This window comes from Penaeus chinensis, chromosome 23 (genome assembly GCF_019202785.1).
Source record: "Penaeus chinensis breed Huanghai No. 1 chromosome 23, ASM1920278v2, whole genome shotgun sequence".
In the NCBI taxonomy this organism is placed as follows: domain Eukaryota; kingdom Metazoa; phylum Arthropoda; class Malacostraca; order Decapoda; family Penaeidae; genus Penaeus; species Penaeus chinensis.
Window position 1 is genome coordinate 6272800 of NC_061841.1, and position 20824 is coordinate 6293623.

Here is a 20824-nt window from a genome sequence, read left to right on the forward strand (position 1 = left end):
AGATAGGAAATAAATTGACCAAACTATTGTACACTTTTATGGTTTACTTAACACTCATCCCTGCATGCTCCAGTATAAGAGAGTAATGAAGGCCTTGTGGGTACTGGGAACATGGTGATAATGTTGAAGCAACAGAGGGCTCTTCAATACCACTATTTAATAATTTGCTCACACACAAATACCTTGTGTGCTTGTGTATATATTCATACATATATATAGATATATATGCGTATTCATGAAAATCAAGTGAATTTAGGTGAAATACAAAATGCACATTTGTACTACAAGGCAGGTTAGTGCGGACGGGGCCCTTATGTAACCTTACCCAAGATACAACTTGAAGCATTGCCTCTGTAACTTATAACCCATTTGCTGAAAATGTATGGAGAATTCTTAATAAATGTTTCCTGAGAAGAACCACTAAAAACCAAAGACTCACCCTTAAAAAAATATATATGAACATGGTAATTATTGTTATGTTGAAAAAAATCTCCTTACACAGGGTTTATACCATGACTTAATGCTAATTCAGAATTCTTTGTCACCACTTGAGGGTTGAACACAATCAAGGGGCTAACTTTATCTTGAGCATCCTCCTGGTATGGACAAGTCTAAGATGAGAAGAGAGGCTGGCGTGACAGCAGACAGGAGGGGAAAAAACGCAGGGTTGAAAGTGCGTAAGGAATTTCTATTCAACTGATGCTCTAGGGTGTTATAAAGAATTCTGCCCCTGCTAACTTGAGGAGACATTTGTAGGCAGGTAACATAGGGCCCGGGGTCTTGTGTGAGTGGCGGCATGTGTGCCATTCCAACCAAGTTAAAGAGGAGGCAGCATAACTATGCTTTATACACAATAAGTTTCTTACATATACAAGTATATTCCACTTTAGGAAAAAAAGAAAAGAAAAAAAAAAAGGGAAATACTACCTGTCTATGAAAAAACTATAAGAAAAGAATAGATATATATATAGATATATATATAAAAATGTCACACTAGAAATGGATTTGTGTTAATCTAAGGGTTAACATTTAACGCACAGGCAGGAAATGCATCAGACGTAAATAATTATTGAACATCCCAGCTAAAAAATGGACCACAAAAGAACACCGCAAAGGTAGACAGCAGCTGGCCGCCACATCACACAGACCACACCACAACTTTCAGGAATCCACCCATAGATAGCACGCAAGCAGAGCATGGGACATGAATGGAGCACTATAGGTGGACTGCAGGACAAGCAAAGTGGAGTTACTGCATTGAGGCACAACCCATTAGCTCTACGCAACAGCTGTTTATCTTCTATACATATCCACTTAGTGATCAGAATGGAAATTTGCACAAAAATAGATTGTTTGCTGTCTTGTGTCACTGCTGTCTGCCTGTACTTCAACTCATGGCCACAGCTTCCACGTCTCTATCAGCAGCAATGGGTACAGTGAAGGACTTTGAACATGTTTCAATATTTTTGTTTTTGGGATTTGTATACATATATATAAGTTTGTGTGTGTGTGTGTGTGTGTGTGTGTGTGTGTGTGTGTGTGTGTGTGTGTGTGTGTGTGTGTGTGTGTGTGTGTGGGTATAAATTTTTTTTATTCATAAAAAAACACCAAAACAATAATAATGTTGCTGCTGCTGACAGGATCAAAGGTGGTCAATCACACAAGGCTCGTTTTTCATGATGGAATACGGTAATATCTGGATGAAAACCTCTTTATGACTTTTACTCCTATTTGGAAACGTACACATTACAAACACGTCGTTTAGTATCATCTCATCACCGCACATTGTCTTGAAAAACGTGACCAGGGTTGGCATGGGATTACTAAAACTTGGTTTTGTAAAACTTTTTTTTTCTTTTTTTTCTTTTAACCTGTTTGTTAAGTTCTGATATTATCAAGAACTATGTCCAACTTACGAATATTGTGCTTAGCATGTTTAAGGCTGAGGTAGTATATATATAGTAGAATACCGTGAGCTTTGAACATCAAGCCAAAATACAATACTTTATACACACAGTGGCCTCCCTTGATATGCCTAATAGGGGAACTTCTTACAGATATTGTGCTATGTCACCAGGACTTTGAATTACATACTAACCCAGAAGAATACTGTGGAATGGTGAGACAAGGAGAAAAGATGCAGACTATGGGCATGATATGATGGAAATATCATTGAGTTACAATACACTCTGGAATACAAATTTTCAACTTGATGCATAAAATGTATAATTACGACACTAAAAAAGTAAAGAAAAAAAATTCACCTATTAGGCAAGGTTAGGGAGCACCGCACAATGGTAGATTGAAAGTAAAAATCTAGAAACCCTCCAGTGATGATAAAAAACTACATTAATAGAGATATTTCTTTCTCTTCAGGCTAAAAACTAGAGATGTATTGCTTTCTATCACTTAAAAGATGAGGATAGGGAAATGTGGAAGTAACAGGGCAAAACTGTCGAGCTTGCCACAGAGTTAGGTAAATGGGGGGAAAGGGGGAGGGGGGGAGTTGAACACTACCTAGATACAGAGGGCCAAGACAGGATAAAAATGAGCCATTTATAGTATTGTGCCTATGAAGAAAAAACATGTATAAAAGGCCAGCTTGACAGGAAGGAGGGAGAACTACACATGAGCAGCTCAAGGCATCTACACTTCAAGCCAATACACATACGATATGAAGGACAAGTCAAGTTAATCTTCCATATATTTTGGGCTGAAGCTGGACCTCCCTTACAATACAGGGATTCCTTCCAATGAGTTGCAAAAATCTCGCTGGGTCAAGATCAGACTCCTCCAAAAGCTGATTAGCAGATCTTGCACAATTAGACACCAAAAAACACACAGATATCCAACTCTTAGGCAGCCCTTCAATTGATACAAGATTTGGGCAGTCTGATGCACAATGATAACGCCTTCTGATCCACCGGGAAACTGGCTGAGATCATAACTCCTTTTGAGAAAGGAAGAGACCTCGCAGACAGGTAAAACCTCAACGTATCATGCAAACATGACGGCAATCAAATCTCTGGTACCCTGAGCCCTAATGTTTCATGATTCATGGAAATATCATGCAATAGGAAGCAAGCTCTACACCTGGCCCAAAATGACTGACTCTACACACGGCAAGGAGGGGCACCAACACTGATGGTTGCAGCATCCTCTCACATGAAAGAGAACTTCAAACACGTCTGGAAAATAAACAGTTGCCATTTTTTCTCTGAAGAGAAACATCTTTAAAAAATTACTTAAAAAAGAGAGAAAGAAAAAAATATTTGTCTGAAGAGACCAGTTATTATTGGCAACAGAAGTCATCAACTGTAATTATTCTCCTTAATGTCTAATTTCACACCTTGCACTTGATGCTTCAAGCTTGCATTTTCACTGGTGCAAGTTATCTATCCTTTTTTCCTTCCATAATTATATCTACAGTGGTACAAGCACCATCTGAATTCCAACATGTGAGAGATGCTGCTAATTACACTAAATAATGAGGCACATGGTTGTACAAAACACACTGAGTGAACATACACTTATGCTGGAGACGAACAGCTCAACAAGCAAACCACATTCCTTAGCACTTTCACTAGTTTAAAAATAGTATCCAAGCTACCAATAGACGAAGCCTTACATCACGTATTAAGAAACACTGCAGCCTAAAGGAATGAATGAAAGAAAGGAAGAAAGAGGGAAAAAAAAAAAAAAGGAATAAAAAATTATGAGCATTACTAAGTCCTGTGGTTCTGGTGCATGGGGGCCAACCCTCATCAATATGCATCTTGCCTTCATCAAAAAAGATACTAACAACCCATCATGTGTCGTAGTATTCAGGACCAAAAAAATAACATGAGATATGGCAAGCTGACCCCTTTACACTGTGACTGAGTGTCGTCTGTCCAGCATAGTTCACTGTGTGAGGTGGAAGCATTTGTGGTGAATACGAGGAAGGCAGTGGAACGTGGAAACGGAGTGTGGAATCGTGATAGAAAATGGATGCTTAAACAAGGATTATCACAAATATGACTGCCTGAATATCTTACATCTTCCTATAAAAAACTTGATTTCAGATGTGAAACACCTTGGATATGTAACTACTTAGCCTCCCTAAATGAACACCGTAGACAAAGGAAACAATGATGGTCAGAGTACGGAAGAAAGGTCGTGACCCAAGAATTTCAGCTGTGAGGTACGTTGCACTGACGAATTGGACAAACGACTGGTACAAGGTAAGGCTGGACAGAAGTACTCAAAATGTACACTACATTACATGCTGAGAGAAAAATACTTTAGTGAAATTCTTCACTACCTTAGCACAAGTGAAGAGAAAAAAGTAACAACAACAATAGCTTTGATATCACATTAAAATGAAAGTAAAAAAAGCCATACTGAACCCTATACCTAATCAAAAACTGGAACTTTCGTATAAAGCAGAAAAGAAAAAGAGGAGAGAAAGAAAACAAAAAGAAGCTTTAACTATATTTGTGATTATCCATCCCAGCAATAAAGCCAGCAGTCCAAAGTCCAAGGTATAATGAGATAACACATGGTATTTCCAATCTGATTCAAAATAAAAACAATTTTCACTGAGTCTCAAGTGGTTTCTAAAGATTGTGTGATCGTACACACACGGGATAATTCTAAACCAACTGCAGACCTACGGAAAACAGCCAGTGCTTTCCATAAAAAAAAAACAAAAAAACTTTATTTCCTTTTACTTGAAATCAACTGGGGTGACTGTTTAAAACTTGTGTTTCAATTGTAACTTTAAAGGGACAAATCCATTGGAAAAACTTGTATTTATTCCTCTAAAATAAATACATTGTAGGGAGGTACTAGATAGCTCTGGACACATTATGGGGAGTTTTATCACTACTGGTCAAAACTATCCTACTGGACGTACTGGTGATAACATTGTCGATGAACCATCACTAAGTATTCAGCAACATACTATAGGTATTAGGATTATCCAAGAAACCACTTAGATTTACGACACTGATCAGTAACGATTTCTGAGCATGAACTTCAAATTTCAAGCTATGAACATCAATCCTGAAAATCTAATGCTGAATAAACATGCAGTCAAGTTACAGTGGTGTTCCACATATGCCAAACTGGATAACGACAACAGAATTGCTTGCATCTTTATATATATAAGTATATTTTTTTGTTATTTTTTATTTTGTTTTCGCCTGTTTTCTTGGAGTTGATTAAGCTTTTTGACCACAATATCACACGTTATCCTACTTTCTCTGCCAGTAAGAAATAAGCCTCATCAAGAGGGATTATTATATACTGCATAGCACAACAATATGGGTCTAAGAAAAAACATTATATCCATTATGTTTTCATGCACAACACAAAAATGAGAAAAAACTCCCTGGCAAAATCTAAGACACCATGGGTCAAGGACTAATGTTGCAGACACAGCCTCTTCACATGAAGGCAAACACAGAAAATGGACAGCTAACAACAGAAACTCCCGCGGAGCCCTAGACGAACAAAGCCTCGGACAGAACAACAAGGGAACGCTAACGACTGTCCTCTCAACAATCGGAGATGCGCGCATCGACGTTACCACGTGTGCGCGCATCTGGCTTTGGGGGGGGAGGGGAATTTTCAACTCAGTAGAGACTGGCATTAAAGTGAATGTTTGGGAGTCGTTTTTTTTTTAATTGCTCGAAAGCGTACTAGCTTCTTCACACCCTTGCAGTTAGCCTAAAATCCTCCACCGCAGTACTCTTGAAGTGCAACTTGAATTGGCCTTAAACAACAAAACTCTCCTTGTATTTTTTTCGTTCTTTCTCTCTCCCTCAGACTTATAATCTTAAAATACAGTATCCAAACACCTGTAGTAATGCTGGTAACTCTCTCTCTCTCATTCTGTGCCCACATTCATACCTCCAAAAGATGTGCATAGATTTTTTAACTCTTTTTTTATGATTTCTTTTGATAAAAGATTCCTGATAGCCAGGCATTTTTAATCTCCTTTGATGAAGCTCCCGGTATATACCTCTCTCTTAAGTGCAAGAATGGAGTTGAGAAAAAATTCTCTTCCTGGAGGCACTGGGCCATGGCAAGCCTCCTTCTGGCAACCAGGCACCCACTGCATATATGCCTCCTGCTGCTTGGGGATGGATCTGTGAAGCAAGCAACTCCACGATGGACTGAGACTCACCGTTACTCAGCACGTCCTCTTCCTCTTTGTGTGTTTTCTGTAGTTTTTCCGATGTAGTTGGATTTTCTGTTTCTTTTTCTAACTATCTTTCTCTCTGTTTTTTGTTTCTCTTTATTTTCATCCTGCTTCACTCAGCACTGGTGGCCTCTTTAAGAAATTCGCTGGCATCTCCACGGCAAATAGGACAAGTCCGGTTAGACTGAAAAACACAAGCAATATTTAAAGTTGACATGACCATGGACCATAACAAGAGGGCTAGTCTGGATGAAAGTAACAGATGGGTATTAATTGGCATCAATAACAGTATACATGTTCTATTCACAAAATCAACAAGACTACACTGTTATACCATGAAACAAGGGATCTAGATATGATCTGAAACCTTAAGTGTTGAAAAATAAATATATTGGGACATATAAACATATTTCAGTATTTGAATATAAACATATATCAATCTAAGTCTTAAACATATAAATAGCAATAACTACTTCATATATCAAAGAACTATTCAATAGCTCTATTATTAGTTATTTAAGTCTATTGACAGATCAATTGACTAACTTGTTATATTGTAAATCTCAATGATAAATGATCTAGTGCATTAACAGTATCTGTCAAACACTAACAAGACCTTTCTATTATCTTTCTAAATTGAAACTTTAAAAGGCCTCAAGGAACAGACAATTTAAATCTGTCAAAAACTGGCTGTAACTTGGTACTGATGAAAAATCATGACTTTATATCAAACTTTATGTGGCAAAGTTAAAGTATATTTAAGAGTGAACAAAGTCTCCTGCATTATATTATCATGGTTTAAAAACATATAAGAAAGGAGAAACACACAGATTGCTAGGCAGCAGTTGCTTTATTGGCTACTAGTAGATTAAAAACTGTTCTGGACTCAAGGAAAAATTCTACAGTTCCAAGTAATATCAATAACGTTTGAGCATCGCAAGCATGTTTGGGCTGAGACAACTGGGATGCTGCGGTAAAATGTTGCCAGCACAGCAAGAACAGCACTTTCTCCTCATTCTTTAATTACATTACATGCAACAGATTAATAATAAAAAAAAATAATAATAAATAATAAAAATAAAAATTAGTAGAACAAATTCACTGCAAGCTTGACCAGGCTGCCACAAACTTGAATTACGGAGATATCACAAGCACAAGGATTACGGTCCAGTCTCTCTCTCTCGCTCTACGGTTAACCTGGCACAACAGTTGGCTAACACTCGCCCTTGGTATCTGCTTTTGGTTCCGATTTTGAAGTGTGCTTGCATCAAACCAGTGTCAAGCAAAAGGGAATTCGAGTTCAGTGATAATATGATAATCCTGTGACAGAGAGCAATAGCTGATTATATACATAAACAAAAACCAAAAGCAATTACCAGGTTGGGTTAGTGGAAAGAGATATTATCATGTAACCTTTGTTAGGGGGTAGACTTTTGACACTACGTATGAGCATTCCTCTACAATCCCGGATGTGTGAAGACTGTACAGCGTTAATTGTCCCCAGAAAAAAAAAAAAAAAATGCAGTATTACGAGGAAAGTATACAGTGCAATTAACAATCAACTATGGCAGCCCGGATGAAATTTTGGTGAGTACCACAATGAGCAATAATATAAAAAAAGAAAGAAAAAAGAAAAAAAGAAGAAAAAAAAAAAAATCAAATCATGATATACAAACCTATCTGAATGGTACACTCCATCTATAATGAGACTTGAAATAGATTATAAACTGAATCCCTTTCAAAAATGAGAGAGAGAAAAAAAAGAATATATATATTACTATATAAATAAAAAATATTCAAAGCTATGAAAATGACGCTCGTGGAGAAAATGCTCCTCTGGGAACCCTGCGTGCTGCTGTGATGGCTAGGCCTAAGTTTTATGCTTGAGGAATATTTTACAGCCAGTTGGTGACAGTCTTGCCTGATGTTGGCCGGAAGTCAAACATTTCCAGAGCTTTGCACACATTTATTAGTTTAATGCAATGACAATATGCCATGATGAAATCTACCCATCCAACCCACCCCTATTCTTCCCTCAAAAAAAAGAAAGAGAAAAAGAAAAGAATAAGAAATAAAAATAAAAAAATCATTGAGACATAAAAAAAAGAAAAGAATATAACTTAAGTTTTTTTCAACACTCAACAACAGAAAGGAAGCACATGATAAAACAAAGTGCAATCATATCCATTTAGGAATAATAAAAAAAATAATAAAGAAAGAGAAAATGCTACTATGGACTGATCTTTATAGCAGGTGAAATCATTTTGCCTAAAGGTTGCAGTGACCCACACAGTGATTAACATTTAAAAGAAAAAAATACAAAAGAAATAAAAAATTAAAAAACAATAAAAAAAGGTACCCATAACGCAAAGCCTGGAAACACCTGACGACCGAACCAGTGTGCAGTGTGACCAAGAGGGACATACCTGCAGGCACCAAAAAGGCCATCATCATGATACTGCAAGCATGCAAGCAGCCAGCAGTGGTACACGGCACAAGGCACGCCACCCTCCTGCTCATGCAAGACACACGGACTGGTTAGCTCGGGGTACAGTCAAGGGTACCAACCGCTGGGCACCGAACACAGTCACAGGTACCAACTGCGCGGCACCACCCACAGTGAAGGGACTCAACTGCATGGTACTGACCACAGTCTAGGTTACCGACAGCATGGTATCAGCCAATCAGATTTGGTATGAATGAGATACTTGCAGAGTGTGAGAAAAAATACAATGTTGCTACACATGCAGAGAAAAATTTCACAAAGGACAAGATACAATCTAGTAAACATGGTTAAAACAGAGACATCTCCTCCCCAAGAATGCAGAGTCTGACACACGCACATAAAATCAGCGGGCCAAAGAACACTGCATTCTCTGGGCAAATCATCTTCTGAAGTAACCCGTTCTGACCGTTGTGAGCACACATCCTATGCCCTGCATATGAAGCAAAATCCAACATTTCACACTCAGAGTACTTCCACGCATGTACTAACTGTGGCAATACCAACAAGCTGCGAACCCAGTGCAGAAGCCAGGTATAACTATATGTTAAAAGGACTGAGGCACCAGAGATCAGTAACTCATTTTTAGTGCATAGAAATGCTTCATTTTTGAGTTCTAAACTTTTGTTTTGTAAGATCTGTAAATTCAGATATGTTTTCTGGGATTTATTTCATGACTTTAGCTTATATGAAAAAAAAGCAAGATTTTCTTAATTTCATACTTATTCCATACTCATCTCCAGTGCAGTCCCACATAAATAAATACATATTTTATAACCCTCAGCCAGAATATATATGTGTATATATATGTATATATATATATATATATATATATATATATGTGTATGTATGTATGTGTATATGTTTGTATGTATATATGCATGGAAGTATGGGTATATATATACATATATAATATGGATATATGGGTATATATATAAACATTTATGTATGTATGTATGTATGTATGCATATAGGTATGTAAGGATGTGTGTGTTTATATGTATATGTATATGTATGTGTGTGTGTGTATATATATATATATATATATATATATATATATATATATATATATATATATATATATATATACACATACACACACATACATATATACACATATATATACACACACATACACTCACACACACACACATATATATACATATACACATATTCATATATATACATATACACATAAACATATACATACAAATATACATATACATATATACATATAGGTATTATCTGCAACACAAAATATCTTTGGCATAATTGGTAATTTTGAGCTGAGTCATTCTAAAATATGTTTAAAAGAGAAAACCCCCAAAATACAGGGCTTTTGCACTAGGCTTGGGGAAAAGCTCAGAGCTCTTTGTGATTGTATAACTGAAATTCCTGTGCTTAAGAGAGAGAGAGAGAAAAAAAATTAAACAAAAAAGTAAAACAGAGAGATATGTATATATATATATATATATAACAAAGAAAGATTGAAGATAGAGGGGGAAAAATGGCAGCTGTATGTTTTTTCTCTTTTCTTTTTTGCGTTATGTTAGCTGTTGCTGTTCATCACAAAAAGCTCTGGATGTGTTAAAATCCAAAAATACAAACAGGAGGAAAGAGGGGTGTTGAGAAGGCTAGAAACTGGCTACGGACGACTCTAAGCCCAACAGTTACTTGAAGGCTTGCTATAGCTTTCTTCTTTTTTTTCAAATTTAAAAATGACAAGGATTAATTCATCACATGTTACACAGTAAATCAAATTGCAGGAACAATGGGAAAACTAGTTGAGGTAATCAATGATACAAATAAAATTAACAGGTCAAGATATAGGTCATAAAATTCTGGTTAAAGGCTAGATACATAAATAATTTAACAAAATGAATATATATTCCACTTTGGTGTTTCCCACTGTCCAACTTTTTTTTAAGATTTACCATTTAACAAGTAGGAGACAAATCCATGCGTTAAAAGATGACGTCTACAAAAATTAGCGTCTATTTACTAGGATGTACACATAGCATACACAGATGTGCATTAATATGTACATAACCCTGATCCACTCATTCAGCTCTGCAAGCCCTTAGGTGACTGCTGAGGGTGCTGTAGTGACAGTTTTTTTCTATATGATGGAAAAAAAATAAGGGCACCATATTCCAATTCACAAAACATGAATTCCAAGAAGAGACTGCTGGAAGGTTCTTTGAAAAAAAAGAAAAAAAAAAAGTATATCATAAGTATTATATTCAACCAGTCAACATGTTCAAAGACAAATATTCTTCTTTGCTATGCATTCGAGAGAGCCTTAGCAACCTCAGTGAAAAAAATAGAAAACATTTCTGGAACATGAATCAAAAATTAATTATAAGGAGGCACCAGATCAGCTTTTCTTCCTGGATTCTCAATCATCACAATGTGTGATATGATCAGTCATCTGATCATTGGATGGTGTTTCAATATGGTCCATATTCCGGGGGGTTACGCAGGTGAAAATGAACCTTACTGAAATGCCACTGGACTGACATCAATGGCTGATCACACCACACTCTCACTATGAGCCTATCAGATGTATATACACTACATAAAGATGATATATATAGGCAGTGTTAACTACGTCTCACTCCATGAGACGAGGCCCAGGCCACAGTCACATATGAGGCGATAAAACACAACCTGTTCATCAAAAGTTCCCATTGAATCCCATCGCGAGAGCTGAAATCTGTGACACCATCGGCCAAACTCGTCCACAGTGATTGCAAAGACCGTACCATGAGAATAAACTGGGCTTTGATGTGGGAAGTGAACAGCTGAGGCCAACGCCTTTCTGATAGCTAAACTCTACGTGTCTCAGATTCTCTTTGGGGGGGAGAGGATTGTTACTGCATTAAAGGCCTCAGAGTTTTCAAAATCCATCATTAGTTCTCAAAGCATGCAAAGATGCTATAGCCTACTGACTTGCAACTGAGAAACATTGACTTTGTTATCAGGTTTGTGTAAGCTTCAGCCTGGTCACTGCCCAAATCTTAGCCTTCATTATCATTATTGAAAGAGGACTCATTCACATGTATACATATATACTGAAAACATATATATATGTATTGGGGGAGGGGAGAAATTGAGACTCATCCAAAATATTCTAGCATTTAAAATGGGGGAGGGGGTAATCTGTTTATATCAGAGAATCAGGCTTTTCATGGTCATTAGAGCATGTCTATATACAAGGTTATATAGACTCGGCTTTGAATCAAGAGTGAGACTGGTCTGAGCTGAGAACATTCGGGTGATGAACTGTGATGGAGAGCAGCTGGAGGGAGAGGAGACAATGTGATATCTGCCACTGAGATGAGGGAGTCCACTTGGCTTAGAGGACAATATGGCAACGGTACTGGTATGTCACAGCAGCTTCATGCACACTTTCGCCTCTAATAAGAAATAAGAGAAGCAATACTGTTAGTGGGTGAGGGCTAGTATACGATACAACGTGGTCAATACACTGGGAAAATTGCACTGTGAAAAACCCATGCTTGCTACCTGATTGTCCCAGAATCATAAATCTATTATCTGATGTCTAAGCGAGCACACACAATCATCTTGAGAATAATCACCTTACAGTAATAAAAGGAATATGTTAAAATACATGAAAATATTGTACACTGCTCTACACATGTTCTATTAAAGCCTGCTGACCGGACATAATATGGTAGTAGGAAGACATATAGAGTGGTCATAAGGTGAGAGAAAGGAATAAACGATCAAAAATAAATATTCTACTCTGTAAGACATTAATAGCAAATCCCACTTTCAGTAAGTTGTACCCAATGTAAAGCTTTAAAAATCATGCAACTGATTTTTGTGGTGCCCATAAAAAATAAATAAAAATAAAAATAAAAATAAATAAATAAAACAGGGATCTTGGTGTTTAGATGACACAAGCTCTACTTAGGAGACATAAGGTTCCGGAACATTGTTACTCTATATAAAGTGGATATTTTCACCAACCCAAATCATCTAGCCAAGTACAGAACCCAAGACAACCAAGACCCCCTTGTGCATAACCAAAACAAGGCAGTGACAGAGCGACTTACCTTGAGCCACTTGTCGACACATTTGGTGTGGAACTCATGGAGACACGGTAATACTCGTAACATCTGCCGAAGCTCGAAGTCACACATGCAAATCACACATGTGGTTTGTTTAGTGTCAGACTTCTCCCCTGTATACCTGGAAATTATGTGAATTCATTTTGATTGTGCAAACAGTATGATCTACACTTATTTCTTTTTCTTTTTTTGTAGGGAAAAGGGAAGGAAACTCATAAAATTCCTTTTCATGGGAAAACTACAATCAAATATTTGTTGTCTCTTTATATTAAAAAAGAAAGAAAAAAAATTACTCTCAGTAATATCAAACTACTGAAACTAATAAGACAATCAAATATTATAAAAACAAAAAACAAATTGAAAAAGGTAGAGAGAAGAGGAAAAACAAAACCAGAAAAACAAAACGACTTTTTATAAACAATCATTGTAATTCTTACGTAAAAGACAAACAATGACCAAACTGAAATTACTACATTACCAAATAAACAACTCAGGAAAATCTGCTTACCTATAGGACGGGAGTTGGTCAATCACTGTTTTCAAAAGGCCTCTGGGTTTGGCCTCACCCAGCCTCTCTGCCAGATGTAGTAAAGCCTCATAGTTCTCCGTGTCGGGGGCTTCTGCTGGCACTGGGTCTACCATACTGTATTGGTGTAGTGATGGATGCGACAACATTGCCCTGGAAATATATTCATGTCCACTGAACCATCCATATGCACACATAAAAAAGAAAGAAAAAAAAAGCTGTAAATGAAACACATATATTGTATATTGTACATCATTCGTAACTTAAAAGAGATGCCACAGAAATAAAAACACCTAAAGTAACTTACAAGAAATGTAAGAGAATGCCAGGGTAAGTAGCCGCCGCAGCAGCAGCACTGGGAAGTGGAGGAGGGGGTGGAGGTGGGGGGGCGGCTGGGGGCATGGTATTCCCTCGCCAGCTGGAACTACTGCGTCTGGTGCTTCCCAAACTGCTTCCACTGCTTCCTCGTGGTCCTCTCATTCGGCCCAGGACATGGCCTTGTCCTGGTCCTCGGTAAAGGCCGCGGCCCAACATGTCAACACTTGCTCCCCGTGCTCCTCCGCCACTCCCGCTGCTGGCCTGGGTATTTTGAAGGAGAAAATTATATGAAATATATATAATGTACTGTTTTAAAATAATATTAAGCACCAGGTCTTAAATAAAATTGAAGACAAATAAGTAAAGCTGATGTTAAAACTCAACCAGGTAGACTTACATGTAAATGATGAAGTTGATGCAGGTGAGTATGAGCAGGGAAGGGGGTAACCAGAGGAGGCGTTGGTTGTTGGTGGGCATGGTGGTGGTGCTGTGGGGGTAACTGGGGGGGTACTCCCACTCCCAGACTCTGTGGTGCGGCCGACAGCTGTCCAGGAACAGCAGTGAGTTGGGTGGGTACGGCCTGAGGAGGAGCCACTCCCATGGGGGCTTGGCTGTACAGGGAGGTGTGAGTATGAGGGGGCTGAGGTGTGGCAGCCATCAGCTGGGGGGTTCCAGGTGGGGCCAGCAGAGGGCCAGCCGCATGATGCCCTGGGGGCACCATAGGCGCGTAGTGGTGCTGGGGCCCAAGGCATCCTCCGTTCATCTGGAAGTTGACCAGCAGATTCATTTCTATTAGTCCCCCTTACTCAAAATTCCCTCGCAATGCACATTCTGGGGCTCAGGGCCTCCTGAAACTCTACATAAATATCATTTTTATTTTTCCTTGTCTTCTATGTACGATGGAAAGTATAATACCTGGTACTGATGATGGAGAGGTGGATTGGAACAAAGGAAGGAGTGCACATTGCAGTGATGGAGGCGTGGAACATTGCCGTATGTGCCGCCACTGGCACCACTCATCTGTCAGGCAAATAGTCATTGCATCACTGAATTACATCCATGCATGATGTGCTTGACATCTCAACCAGTTATAGCCACTCAGTGTTCAACTTTGTATAATCAGGTAGTAAATCAACATTGCATTAATCAATTAACAATACAGAATCAATAATTCTTTAAATAGCAGCTGATTGACCATTATCTGAATATAATTAGAGTTTTAATAGAAGCAACTTAAGTTAATTGCTTTCTGAATGAGATATTGATAAGATAGTTTTCTGATTTTGTTGCTAATGAAAGTGCCATTCATAAAAACAACTGTTGAAAATAAAGAGAGACAGTGATCAAAATGTCAAATATATTGTTTCCATGGACGTTTTAATTCCATCTGACCAAGGCCACTTTTATCATGTAATTTTATACTGATGATAAAACACATGTTGTTTTTTCTATTATACAAATAGTGAAAGTAATCTCACTACTGGGCAGAAAGATATTATTAAGTATTAAGAAAATACTGTATATAAATACCATTTGACTCCTCCATTCGTTAATCCACTCTAAAATGGTGCAAAGTTAAAAAAAGAAGAAGAGGCCGTGAAAGATGAAGATAATCTAATCCAAAATAATTGGAGAGAGAGAGAGAGAGAGAGAGAGAGAGAGAGAGAGAGAGAGAGAGAGAGAGAGAGAGAGAGAGAGAGAGGAGAGAGAGGGGAGAGAGAGGGAGAGAGAGGGAGAGAGAGGGAGAGAGGGAGAGAGGGAGAGAGGGAGAGAGGGAGAGAGAGAGGAGAGAGAGGAGAGAGAGAGGAGAGAGAGGGAGAGAGGGAGAGAGGGAGAGGAGGGAGGGAGGAGGGAGGGAGGAGGGAGGGAGGGAGGGAGGGAGGGAGGGAGAAGGAGGAGGAGAGGAGGGAGGAAGGGAGGGAGGGAGAGAGGAGAGAGAGGGGAGAGAGAGAGGGAGAGAGAGAGGGAGAGAGAGGGGGGGGAGAGAGAGGGAGAGAGAGAGAGAGAGAGAGAGAGAGAGAGAGAGAGAGAGAGAGAGAGAGAGAGAGAGAGAGAGAGAGAGAGAGAGAGAGAGAGAGAAAGAGAGAGAAAGAGAGAGAAAGAGAGAGAAAGAGAGAGAAAGAGAGAGAAAGAGAGAGAAGGATGGGAGAGAGGAGAGGAGAGGATAGAAGAGAGACAGGTAGAGAGACAGAGAGGAAGAGAATAATACCACACATTTACTTTTACATAAGAAAAAACCTGACAACTTACCTGGTGTGGAGACGTCTGCACATGGCTAGTGTTGAGGTGGTGTGTGTGGTGAGGTTGGGTGGGTGTGGCACACATCATTGATGAAGGGCCTCTGGCATGGGCATGGGCATGGATATGGACGGCCTGATGCTGCTGCTGATGCTGTGCTTGGTGATGCTGTGGTTGGTGATGCTGGGGCTGGTGTTGCTGCTGCTGTTGCTGCTGGAACTGGTGATGATGCCCTCCTCCGCTGTTCATACTTGACATTGCCAGAGTCACGGGCACCTGAGGGTAAAAGGGGAAGGATGCGGTGGATGAGTTTTGGATTATTACATAGAATGCTTTGGTAAATACAGTAATGTGTTGGTGTGTTTACTGCGGTGGGGCTTAATGTGTTCAGAACTGTCAAGTATGATGATCATTGGTATGCAATTATATAGGTATTTCATGTAATATCAATGTCATATTAAATGGCAGCAGCACGATCTTAATTTTTACAATTTCGAACACTTGCACATGAAGATAAAAATGGAAAAGTTAAATCTGAAAGAATTATGCAACCCATACTAAATTTTTGTTAATGTGCTATTGCATCACTCATATATTTCATTACTTTGGCATGTAAACTTCCTTACATACATACACACACACACACACACACACACACACACACACACACACACACACACATATACACACTCATTTTCATTCTTTCTTTTCAAAAACTATCAAGTCCTTCACGTCAGGGCAAGTCCCTGACCCTACCACCCTTTAAAAAGAAGTTAAAAAAAAATATCTCCTCTCTCTGTAAATCTATGCAAAAGAGGACCCTTAAAACTGCCACTGCAATCCTCAATGCATTACTAGAGGTGTGAAACTGATATTGAAAATGTATCCACCAGGCATCCATAATTTCCCTAACACAGACCTCAACTTGGAAAACCCTTTTTGAATCACGAAATGGAATTAATATCCTATTATGTAGTTTCGCACTAGGATTCAGAGCAATTGGTCAATTAAGTTATCTAATTGAGCACATAGTCACCTGGGCTAATACTGGTATCACATATGTATGTGTGTATGTATATATATATATATATATATATATATATATATATATATATATATATATATATATATATATGCACACACACACACATAGACACACATATATTATAAATAATATACATATACACATACATATATACATAAAGGTAATAACAGTAGTAATGCCAACAGTAGTAGTAGTAGTAATAACAACAATACTTATCATAGTTATCATCATTAATGGTAACATTAGTGATGACAATAACAATAACTGAGATGGACTTTGAGAATACATAACTTACCTAATTCTCCCTCCCCCGAAAATAAAGGTTAAAAAAATACACAAGTCTACCGTAAATTTTCAGAGAAAACACATTCTGTACAGACCAATTACAACAATCAATATATATATATATATATATATATATATATATATATATATATATATATATACACACAGTTTCCTTACAGCTCAAGTAACCTTTTACCTCATACTACTGACAAACCGATTTACCTACAAGCACATTAATAGCTTACATGCATAAATAAAACTTTTGTCTTTGTCAACCGTTTTCGCTCATTTATATTGAATAAAACTAATTCCACAAATCACTTTATCCTTCATATTGAACGAATTTCATATTTATATACTTTTCTTTCTTCACATACAATAACATAAAATTTACTGTTGAAGAATTATGATAAGACCTTCAAATTCAAGATATTCCTTAATTAACGTAACGTTATTTTATGCACGACTCAATGAATAGATAAAATACTTTGTTGAAAAAATGAGAATTCCAAGAATAACTATTTAAACGTATAATATATTCCTAAAACAAAACCAAGAAGAAAAAGTATCTATAAAATATTTTTTTCCTGAAATTGATGAAAACCCTATTTTATTCTAATCACGAGGATATCTGAATACATATTTAGACATTTCTATTTCCTGCTCTGGTGAGACAAAAAGAAATTGAAAGCTAAAAAAAAAAAAAAAAAAAAAAAAAAAAAAAAAAAAAAAAAAAAATCCAGCGGTAAAATATCGGGCCAAACTATTATATTTATTGTGAGTCGTTATTTTTAGCATCTGCTGGAATATCTGATATGTTATGCATATCCCTGGAAAATATTCATTGTCGTATTTCTACATCTGATATTCTCTGAACCTAAATGCTAAAATATTCGAAACCACTTGCATCTCTTTCAAGAACACCAGCTCATGTAGTGCATAATATTCTTGAAAAAGAAAGAAAGAAAAAAGAAAATGGAATGTATCTCAAATTTATGATATTTCTTACAATCACATGCTAAAATATTCGGAATTTCCCCAACCTCCTGCTAAAAATATCCGATATTTCTCTAAGTTTACGCCAAAATGACCTTCTTGCTTGCCGTCCCGTGCTAAAATATCCGATATTCCACACCGTCCGTGCTAAAATAACCAATATTCCTTTCATATCTATGTAACAATACTCGATATTCTCCTCTCCACTGTGTTACCCAGCTCTCCCTGTCCTCTTACCCATTGCTAGTCCCACCTGCTTTATCTCCTTTTTTCTCTCTCCCTTTAACCTTATGATCCCTTCCCCGTCTCATCTAATGCCCCCATAACGCCGGTCCCACCTTCCCCTCTCTTCTCCTCCAATGACCTCTCTTCCCTCTTCTCAATTCCCAACCCCCTTACCTTGTTCTATCTTCACCGACTCCCCCCTATCCTCACATACCCAAACCTCATACCCTCTTCATCTCAACCACCTTCCCTATTCCCCTCTCCCTCTTACCCTACCTCCCCCCCTCATCTATAACCCCCAATACCTCCCCTTTCTCGAACCCAACCTCCTCTCCCCCCGCTCACCTCCACCCTACATCCCTACCTCCCTCTCCTTCCTTCTAACCCCTCCCACCCCCCACCCCCCTCCAGCTGTATCGAACTTCACAAACTGTATTCTCCAACAACAAGCAAACTACAACAACAGCTTACATTTCCCATAAACTTCGGACGATATCCGCGCCAACGCTATACAACTTCCTGGATTCTCCGTTAGTTTTCTTATTTCCCCCCCCCCCACTTCCCTTTCTTCTCTCCCCCCCTCCCCCGGCCGCCGCTAAGAGCTACCTTTGGCGAGGTTAGCTTTAAAAGGGATAAGGTTCTTTTATTTTATATGGAGTAATGTTAGGTAGACAGATATTCATGTAGGTGTGTGGCGTGTGATGGGAAACGTGCGCATACATTAATGCGAGCATAAACATACACAGATGGATGCTAATATCACTTGTAGACGCGTATATATTTAAGTCTCTCTCTTCCATTCTACCCCCCCGCTCGCTCTCTCTCTCTCTCTCTTTCCTTCTCTCTCTCTCTTTCTTTTTCCTTCTCTCTCTCTCTCTCTCTCTCTCTCTCTCTCTCTCTCTCCTTATCTCTCTCTTTCTTTTTCTCCTTCTCTCTCTCTTTCTTTTTCTCCTTCTCTCTCTCTTTCTTTTTCTCCTTCTCTCTCTCTTTCTTTTTCTCCTTCTCTCTCTCTTTCTTTTTCTCCTTCTCTCTCTCTTTCTTTTTCTCCTTCTCTCTCTCTTTCTCTCCCCCCCCCCCTCTCTCTCTCCTACCCAATCCTTCCAGAAAACAGAGAAAAAGAAGTAAAAGAAAAAGGGAAGCTCAGAGGGGAAAACCGAAGAGGGAGAAGGGCAAAGGCGAATAAGAACAAGAAATTTGAGAAAAGGGTGGGAAGACTAAGCGGAGGAAGAGGAGGAGGCGAAGGAGACAAAGCGATTGAAATTCTAAAAAAGAAAGAAAGAAGAAATACGAGAAGAGGGTTTAAAATAAATCGGCGCAAGTTAGAGTAGGCGAGAATGAAAGAGAGAGAAAATGGGAGAAAGAAAGTGGTAGGTAGATAGATGGAGAGAGAAAGGGAGGAATGGAGGGAATGGTGGAAAGAAAGTGAGGGAAGGAGGGAGAGGGAGGGAGGAAAGGAGTGAGGGGGAGAGAGGGAGAGAGGGAGAGAGGGAGGGAGGGAGGGAGGGAGGGAGGGAGGGAGGGAGGGAGGGAGAGAGAAAGAGAAAGAAAGAAAGAAAGAGAGAGAGAGAGAGAGAGTAGTAGTAGTAGTAGGTAGATATATATATAGAGAGAAAGAGAGGGAAGGAGGTAGGGAGGGGGAGAGAATGGTAGAGAGAGAAAGAGAGAAAGAGAGAAAGAGAGAAAGAGAGAGAGTGAGAGGGAGGAGCACAGGGTAACAGCATACTTAGCCCCGCATGCACAGATCGATAAAGAAGGTCGTGGAGTCATGTATGCAGCGACGAAGGATGTAGAGACAAGGGGGAAGAAAGATAGAGAAAGGGGGAAAGGGGGAGAAAGATATATGAAACAAGAAAGGAAGAAAAAAGGGGAGAAGTGGGAGTAGAAACGAAAAGATGGGGAATAGGCGAGGGGAAGTGAGGGTCGGACGAAGAGGGGAAGGGAGAATAAATCAATACAGTGGCCTCAGTTAGTAAATGAAAGACTGAAAGAGACGGAAGGGAGAGAGGAGGAGGAGGAGGAGGAGGAGGAGGAGGAGGAGGAGTAGAGGAGGAGAAGGAGGATGCAAGAAAGGAGGGAGGGAGTGAGACAAACAATAGGAGAAAATAAAGTGAAATAGAGATAGATGATGAGAAGGAGGGGGAGAGGAAAGGAGAGTTAGAAACGGAATGAGAAGGTAAAAAGGGGGGGGTGAGAGAGAGAGAGAGAGAGAGAGAGAGAGAGAGAGAGAGAGAGAGAGAGAGAGAGAGAGAGAGAGAGAGAGAGAGAGAGAGAGAGAGAGAGAAATACACAATTTCTTAAAACATGTCAGAAGAATGAACAACGCAAGAAGAAACGAGAAAGAAAGGAGAGAGAAGGGAGGGTAAAAAGTTGAGAGTAATTTCCCCTGATGCCTGAGGCGAGGAGG

The 20824-nt window shown here is 38.8% G+C and overlaps 1 protein-coding gene across 5 annotated transcripts in view; it reads right to left on the reverse strand.

Annotated features, from left to right (window-relative positions):
• Positions 1–350: 350 nt before the first annotated feature.
• The window catches only part of LOC125037405 (RING finger protein 44-like), a 103713-nt gene continuing 83239 nt past the window's right edge, over positions 351–20824 (reverse strand). Inside the window, exons 2-9 of one of the 5 annotated variants that reach the window (XM_047630546.1) lie at positions 15882–16145; positions 14547–14651; positions 14029–14394; positions 13621–13892; positions 13296–13466; positions 12773–12908; positions 8614–8699; positions 351–6371 (exon numbers count right to left, since the gene is read on the reverse strand). In XM_047630546.1, the coding sequence (XP_047486502.1) occupies positions 6290–6371; positions 8614–8699; positions 12773–12908; positions 13296–13466; positions 13621–13892; positions 14029–14394; positions 14547–14651; positions 15882–16145 (1482 nt within the window). In that variant the 3' untranslated portion in view covers positions 351–6289. Of the gene's footprint in view, positions 6372–8613; positions 8842–10909; positions 12110–12772; positions 12909–13295; positions 13467–13620; positions 13893–14028; positions 14407–14546; positions 14652–15881; positions 16146–20824 lie in introns of those variants that run through there. The other 4 variants (XM_047630545.1, XR_007115971.1, XM_047630547.1 and 1 more) reach the window with 4 other exon arrangements.